General features: G+C 50.9%; 1 protein-coding gene across 4 annotated transcripts; it reads left to right on the forward strand.

The window, feature by feature from the left end:
* Positions 1–202: 202 nt before the first annotated feature.
* Positions 203–7,512, forward strand: P2RY1 (purinergic receptor P2Y1). Of its 4 annotated transcripts, none has more exons than XM_062499263.1 (3): positions 203–606; positions 860–985; positions 4,594–7,512. In XM_062499263.1, exons 2-3 carry the CDS (start codon positions 868–870, stop codon positions 5,751–5,753), a joined length of 1,278 nt encoding a protein of 425 aa, XP_062355247.1. In that variant the 5' UTR covers positions 203–606; positions 860–867; the 3' UTR covers positions 5,754–7,512. The 4 variants fall into 4 exon arrangements, with proteins under 4 accessions (XP_062355247.1, XP_062355246.1, XP_062355248.1 ...); XM_062499264.1 differs by lacking the exon at positions 203–606 and adding an exon at positions 2,473–2,569 and having other exon boundaries at positions 906–2,060; XM_062499265.1 differs by lacking the exon at positions 203–606 and adding an exon at positions 1,953–2,569 and having other exon boundaries at positions 906–985.
* Positions 7,513–8,104: the final 592 nt, after the last annotated feature.

The raw sequence follows: 8,104 nt of genomic DNA on the forward strand, positions 1-8,104 counted from the left end.
CAGGGAATTGTGCAGAGCCAGCTCCTTTCTCCCGCTCTCCTGCGGCCACATCCCGCTGGCAGCTGCTCGGCTCAGACCTGCTCCCGCCAGCCCTGCGTGTCCTATCTGCCACAGACACGCCTAATTATTCCTGTCAGCTCTTGAGCTGCCATTTCTCAGGCTTGTTTTCCGCAGGAAAGGGCAAACAGTGGCGGCCGAGGCTGGCAGCGAGGGGAGGATCCGCGGCCGGGCTGCCCAGGGGACACGAACTCCTTCCTGCACCGGAGCAGCTCCTGAGCTGCCCTGGGGCTGCCGCAGAGCTGCCCACCAGAAACCGGCTCTTCACAAGGGGAAAAGGGAATATTGTTGTTAAGGGGATATTGTAAACTGTTTTATACACTGCAGGCAGAAGTATTTTTAAATAAAATAAATTGTATTTTGGGCTCCCGTGGAATGCCTGCAGGGTGTATAAACGAGTACTGGGAAGAGATGCTGTCTTCTGTGACACATGAAAAAGGAGTAAGAGAAGCTTCAGGGACTGAAGAAAGAAAAAAATGTGGTAAAGTGCTGTTTGACCTAAAGAGTTTCCGAAAGTGAAGGCGAATGGAGCTCTCCAGGAGCCAATAGGTAGGTCACAAGCCAATTGAGGTAAAACGTGAAATAGGCATTTTTGCAGCAGGTAAGGAGTCCTGTGGTGGGGAGTTGAGAGCAGTTCAATCTCCAAGCTCTGTGCTTGCCGTGCGAGCTCTGTGCTCTCTCTGCAATCCCTGTTCTCACCTGTCCTTTCCACAGCACTCCCGAGTGAGATGCAGCATGCCTTAGCTCCTCTCTGGCTGTGTATATGTGTATACATGTACATATTCTCCCTCTCTACCAGCAGGCGTTGTGATGACCATTTACAAGGGTTCCTTCCACCAGCTCTCAGCACCTGGTTTGGGCCCCTTGTTCATACCAGCACACCCTGAGATCCTGAAATCTGAGTCTTCCCAAGAACCAGCACCAACAGGTAGGAACAGCTGGATCCAGGAGCAGCCTGTTCCCTTCACACTCCCCCACACCACAACGGCTCAGCACTAATTGGACTGACTGGGAATTTCCATTTGTGCTCCAGCACAATTTGGTTCCTCGTTAGGGATATATCATCCGTTTGGGTTAAATCAGCTGCTAACAGAACAAAACATTCAGTTTAATGGAAATCAGTGGTATAAAATCCCAGATTTTGCAGAAAGTGCATTAAGAGGCAGAACTGGAAGGAATTCAGCTCCAGCTCTACCAGACAGAAACCGAGTCAGCTCCAGGCATATGCTGGAGTGATGGAGGGAAAGGTGCTAATGCAACATGCTTCACGTTGTGCTCCAAAATAAGAACAGCTCGGCGTGGCAAGCAGGAAGGCACTCATTTGCTGGCTGTGGAAGAAGGCATAGAACAGTGTGGCTGAGAAAAAATCTGCCTCATTCTTTACTCATGCGTTTGGACCTTTTGCAGCTGAAGCACTGCAGCCAGAATGTGCAAACTGTTGTACCCAGGATGTGAGATCTCCATTCCCAGTGCTGGAAGGCTCTGCAGGGCCATGCTGAGGTGCAGGCTGCCCGAGAGGGCAGGGGTGGTCTGCCTGGACAGCACAGGCTGCTCGGGTCCTGAGATTTCCCATGGGACACTGCCGGGGCAGGGAGGCAGCTTGGTGCCCGGAATCAGTGTCAGCCACTGTTGCAAACAGTTCAGCGGCCCACCCTTCCAAAGAGCCACTGAAAAATGAGATGGCACTTAGAAAAAGGTTACAGGGATGAGTCAGGTATCTTGGAAAATCCTGCCCTGCCACGGAAGACTAAATAAATTGTGGCTTCACATCAGATTATAAATCTGAGTTTGGAGTGTTTAGTAACAGATCAAGAGCAGCTTGAGGGAAGGGAAGGATGGATCTGGTACAGAGCCCTTCTGCCTTAAGTATTTGCACTTTTGTATTCATCCTTCAGCATGAACACTGGTACCTCAGGAATGTCCTGCCAGTCCAGCTGTCACCTCTCCATGTAGCCAGGGATTGCCCGGGGGTGTCTCTCTGTTGTGTCAGCGTTCCCCCTGAGGTCAGTGAGACCTGCAGATGGCTGGGCAGCACACGTGGAACATCCTCCCAGTACCACACCAATCCTCCTCCCAGTTCCACACCAATCCTCCTCCCAGCACAACACCAATCCTCCTCCCAGCACAACACCAATCCTCCTCCCAGCACACCATCAGTTCTCCTCCTGGCACCATCACCTCCTGCTGCTCTCCATGGCCCGTGCCCATGCCTGCACCTCAGCCTGGCCCCAGCACCAGCACAAAGCCCAGAAATGCCTCCTTCCCCACAGCTATGTGCTCCCCCAGTTGCTGCTCCAACCTTTTGTCTTTCCAGCCTGGATTTACGGCGCTGCTTAGGTAACTGAGGGAAACAGGCTGGAGTTCATAGTGCATGTTTGCTGATGCTATCGGCATGACTCAAAATTTGCTCGACAGGAAACTCAGGGAAGCTGCTGCGAGAAGCTGCGGTGAGCAGTGGCACTGAGAAGTCACTAGTGAAACGGCTCTTACAAAGGGACAGAGAAACTAAAAGGTTTGTCCTCTATTAATAGCATCGGTTTGCATGTTTTATTACTTTCATACACAATAATCCAAGTCCTTCATTAAAATAAATTCTGCTTTGGGTCATGCAGCTGATTCTCAGAGGAACAAGATGGCTTTTCCCTAAGCTGGCGTGGTAGGCTTGATATCATTGTACTGCATTTGCCATGTGTCTGGCTCGTGGGTTGGGTGTTTGCTTTCCTGGGAATATGAAGACTCAGGATTCATTTTTTCAGTGCTCTCAAATCCTAGAGGGCACCACAGAACAGCTCTGCAAACCAGGCTCACTGTACAGCATGGATTTTACAGGTGTTTCACTTCTTGTCTCCTTTTTTGCTTTCCTTTCTCTTCACATTCATTTTGTATTAAAATAGAAAAGAATCTTAAAGTACTGAATAAGCAGTTATTAGTGGATAAATACAGAAGGGAAAAAAAAAACGTTAACATACAAGAAGGAAAGGTATTATATTTACAAAACTGAAGCTGTTGCTTTGACATTGTAGTTTAAGTCACCCCAAAAGTGAAGCCAGGCCAGCGACTCCATCTGCAGCCACTTGCATATTCCCACAGGGGTACAATATGCAGCTGATTTCCCAATTAAGCTTTCCCAGCAAAGAAGTTTTATAATTTAAACAGACTCAAAAGTTTGAGAAATGAATACATATTCATGAAGGACTAATAACACTCCGTCTAGAACACAGCTTTGAGCTGAGAGCAGCTCTGACTGGCTCATGTCTCACCCACCACACTTAGCGAAAATGGGAACGAGGAAGAAATGGCTGAAACCAGCAGATTGTGTTTTGCCAAGACAATAAATAATAACCATATTCTGACTCAAGTGCCAAATGTATAGCGCTTAATTAGAGGTCAGTAGAGCATATTTCTGCTCAGCTGTTCCATTTACAGCAATTAACATGTTCGTGTCACTTAAACTGGGTTGCAGAGCAGATTTCAAAGGGTTGAGTGAAAGCAGAATCAGGGAAGGACTGTTCCACCTCAGGCAGCAGCTCGGAAGCAGCACCCTTGGCACCCACCCACTGGCAAAGACGTGGGACAGAGAGGTCTCAGCCCTGGTGCACCACGCTGCCCCATCCCCCTGAGGGCTAAACGGACCCCGTCCCATCGCTGCGGGAGCCGAAGAGACCCTGCCCCGTGCCCCTGAGGGCTAAAGGGACCCTGTCTGCGGCCATCGCTCCCTGTCCCGCCTGCCCGGGCTGTGCGGTGACACCGTCAGCCGCCGGTGGCCGTGCCCGGGCTCCACGGCCGCCGCACCGCGCGGGCTCCACCGCCGCCTCCTGCCCAGCGCGGGCGCTTTCCGAGCTCGGCGCGCCGGACGCCCCGGGGCAGGCAGGGGCAGCGCCGGTCCCCGTCCCCGGCGGGCGCGGCAGCACCGCCCGTGCGGGGGCGGTGCGGGGGGCGGGCGCACCGGGGCCGAGCCGCGCCTCGTCCCGCCCGGCTCAGTCCGGCGGGGCCGTGCCCGAGCCCGTGCCCGCCGAGGGGCCGCGCTCCGCGGCGCCGCCGCCGCTCCCGGCCCTGCCCGGCCATGGGCACCGGGGCAGCCGCGGCCGGGACGCCGCCCCCCGCGGGCGGGCGCTGCTGGCGGCGCGGAGCGGCGGGCGCGGGCTGAGAAGACGACGACGAGGTGGAGGAGGAGGAGGAGGAGGAGGAGGCAGGTGGGGCGGCCCCGGCGCTGCTGCAGCCGGGCTGGGGTGCGGCGGGGCCGGGGGCGGAGGGGCTCGGCGGGCGGGCAGAGGGAACCGGGACGGGGCGGCAGCCGCGGGGGCGGCGGCGATCGCCGAGGGGCGCGGGTGGATTTGCCGCTCCCTGCCCTCGTTCGGCCCCGTTCCTGCCGCCGCCCTGTCACTGTCCCCGTCCCTGTCCCCGTCCCCGCTCCAGCCCGCGGAGCGGGACGGGGAGCGGAGCGGGGCCCGGCACCGCCGCTTGGAAACCTCTGAGGAAAAGCAGGGCAGGGCTCACCTTCCAGCTACGTTTCCGTTGCTCTCTTTATTTTTTTAGATGCGTTACTGTGCCTGTACAGACTTCGTTGCTTCGCCTCGGACCGATGTGACGCTGGGGGAAGGATCATGACCGAAGTCCTTCTCTCTGCTGCTCTGAACGGAACTGAACCCAACCTGTTATCCAGCAGCAGCTGGTCTGCGGGAAACGTCACCACCAAGTGCTCCCTGACCAAAACCGGCTTCCAGTTCTATTACCTGCCCACCGTCTACATTTTGGTCTTCATCACTGGGTTTTTGGGCAACAGCGTGGCTATCTGGATGTTTGTCTTCCACATGAGGCCTTGGAGCGGCATCTCGGTTTACATGTTCAACTTGGCACTAGCCGATTTCTTGTATGTCTTGACTCTGCCCGCCCTCATCTTTTACTACTTCAACAAAACAGACTGGATCTTCGGAGATATCATGTGCAAGCTGCAGAGGTTCATCTTCCACGTGAACCTGTACGGCAGTATCCTGTTCCTGACCTGCATAAGCGTGCACAGGTACACGGGAGTGGTGCACCCCTTGAAGTCGCTAGGGAGGCTGAAGAAGAAGAACGCGATGTACATCAGCAGCCTGGTCTGGGTCCTTGTGGTGGCCGTGATTTCTCCAATACTCTTCTATTCGGGAACAGGGATAAGGAAAAATAAAACCATAACGTGCTACGACACCACGGCTGATGATTACCTGAGAAGTTACTTCATTTATAGCATGTGCACCACAGTGCTGATGTTCTGCATCCCCTTCATAGTGATTCTCGGTTGCTATGGGCTCATCGTGAAAGCTTTGATTTACAAAGATTTGGACAATTCTCCTCTCAGGAGAAAATCGATTTACCTGGTCATTATTGTGTTGACGGTCTTTGCAGTGTCTTACCTTCCCTTCCATGTGATGAAAACCTTAAATCTAAGGGCCAGGGTGGATTTTCAAACCCCAGATATGTGTGCCTTCAACGATAAGGTTTATGCCACTTACCAAGTGACAAGGGGCCTGGCCAGCCTCAACAGCTGCGTTGACCCCATCCTTTACTTCCTGGCAGGTGACACCTTCCGAAGGCGGCTTTCCCGGGCCACCAGAAAATCATCCAGAAGGAGCGAACACAATGTGCAGTCCAAAAGTGAGGAAATGACTCTCAATATTTTATCAGAGTATAAACAGAATGGAGATACCAGTTTGTGAACAAATGAAGAAGGTTTGGGAACAGTTTGAAAAAATCCTCCGCTTTGAGGCAGTAGGAGACTGTAGGGCTTACAAGTGTGTGAGGAAAATCTACCAATCTCAAATTTTTTTTAGATAAAGCCTCATTTTCTGGTCTTAGCAAAAGCTTAACAAAGTCAGCGGAAGAATTTTAATGGAAAATAATGTGTCAAAATTCAGCTTTCCTTCAGTAGTTTCATTTATTTCTGACTTGTGTCAGATAAAGTAAAATGAAATAAATCCCCTAAAGGAGGAGAGCAATCCAAGTGCATCTGGTTTAATGACTTAGTCTCCCACGTTTGAAAATGTTCTCAGTCAGCCTGTCTTTAAAAATAGGAAATAAAAATAAGAGCAGTGTCTTGTCTTCTGAGGCTCAGTCACAGACCAGGCTTTCTGCTCACTCGCTGTTGTACGCAAGGATTTAAATCAAAGTCATGATGCAGTTATCATTTTCAGTTCTATTATTTTTTCATCTAGTGCTGATAATGACTTGATATTTCGGTGGCATTTATGGTTCAGTCCTCTTTCAGTGCCGGTGTTTTACTCGAGGTAGGCTTTACTGGTGTGTGCATGGTTGTGTTTTAGGATCGCGATGGTTGTTCTTGGCAAGCCTGGCCCCCTCAGCGGCCAGGGCTCCCCGGTGCCCGGGCCCCTCAGCACCAGAGGCGTCCCCGGGCGCTGCCGGGCACGCGGGCGCTGCCGGCCGTGGGGAGCGGGGCCGTGCGGGGTCACGGCTCCGTGCGGGGTCGCGGCTCAGGGGGCCGAGGGCCCGGTCCTGTCCCCGTGCCCAGGGCAGTGGCGCGGTGCCAGCCGCAGGGACCGGCCCGGCGTGGTCTGGCTGGAGCCGCCCGGCCCAGGGGCCGCTGGCACCGCGCTGGCACCGGAGCTTGTGCGGAACCCGAGATGGGTGTGCTGGGGACAGCTGAGCCTGGAGGCCAGCGGGGAACACGAGCTCCACAGACCTGCCCTTGGAGAACCACCATGGTTCTGCTCTTGCAGGCTTTGCAGATAACACAGGAGTCGTGTCCCAAGAACAGTGTCTATTAAAATGGATAATATAAATGGATTATATATATATAATATATATAACAGTAATGGGGGAAAATAATTTTTTTGTACTTTGACAAAAGTATTAAAAAGATGTTGCTATATACTACAGGCTAAATCTGGCCCTTTACTATAGGCCTTCTCCAAGTGTGAAATAGTTCATCCAAAATTAGCCAAACTGCAACATTGTGTAACACAAGAGCTAGTGTTCAGGCACAGATGAAATTCTACATGGGCAGTCTCATTCGTTTCTCATATTTTTAATAAATGTATTTGAAAATATTTTGTGCTAAAAGCAGTAAAAAAGCATGCTCTGAGTTATGAATTTCAGTGTACAAAATTAAGTTCGATGTAATCCTAAGGGTGATTTTTAACAGATCTTTGTTCCTCTGGTCTGCATCACAAGAGTAAAATATTTATATTTTACTTACCAATTTCCAGTGATTGGTTACAAATGAGAGTAGCTCTAGTTATTTTTTGACAACATTGTTAAGCAGCTTCTGTTCACATGTACGGCTTCCTCTGCAGAGTCCCTATTTATTGAACTTATTTATTAGAATGCTAAATGTAAAGTTTGTAAAGTGTGGTTCTCTGTGGTCATATTCAGAATTGGGCATTAATGGAAAATTGAAGAGCATGTTTCAATCACTGTAATACTGTGTCTTCTAACAGAACATCTTTATAATAAACTCAATTCCACCCTGACTATTCACTGCTGATATGTAATGTAGTGATAAATTAAACTACTGATTTATAGCCTAGAGGTAAATGAAACTCCAGCTTAGGAAGCCTCTTAAAGCAATGTGGAGAGCTCATTTAGCCCTATGAAAAATGTAAAGGTAGTGAAGAAATCTTAAGCAAGGGTCAATTGCTAATTAATCCTGACTGACAAAGCCTGTGGAACAGCACAGACTATTTATATACCACAGAAAGAGCCTGATTCACAATAAATGACTTCTCCTATTATGTGATTATTAGAGGCTTCATTCAGCTGAGGCACGTCTTGTTTGGAATGGCAGATGAATTACACAGAGAGGGAGCATAAAAATAGGATATTCTTTGATTCTGCTTCTCCCTGTTGAAAATCCTGTTTCTTTTTGTGGTCAGTTTCTCGCTTTCAATTAGGAAATAAAATGTTCACGAGTTGATGTTTGACAGAAGGTCCCCAGCAGGATGCAGGTCCTCAGGCCCATAGGTCCACAGACCTACAGACCCACAGACCTACAGACCCACAGACCCACGGACCCACAAACTCACAGACTCACGGACCCACAGACCTACAGACC

This window comes from Cinclus cinclus, chromosome 10, assembly GCF_963662255.1.
Source record: "Cinclus cinclus chromosome 10, bCinCin1.1, whole genome shotgun sequence".
NCBI lineage: Eukaryota > Metazoa > Chordata > Aves > Passeriformes > Cinclidae > Cinclus > Cinclus cinclus.

What these genes read in the sequence shown, in the direction of transcription:
- P2RY1 (XM_062499262.1), top strand. Translation starts at nt 868, where the DNA reads ATGACCATTTACAAGGGTTCCTTCCACCAGCTCTCAGCACCTGGTTTG. An exon ending in CCAAGAACCAGCACCAACAG is followed by an intron (nt 986 to 4,593) that starts GTAGGAACAGCT and finishes TTATTTTTTTAG; the next exon opens with ATGCGTTACTGTGCCTGTAC.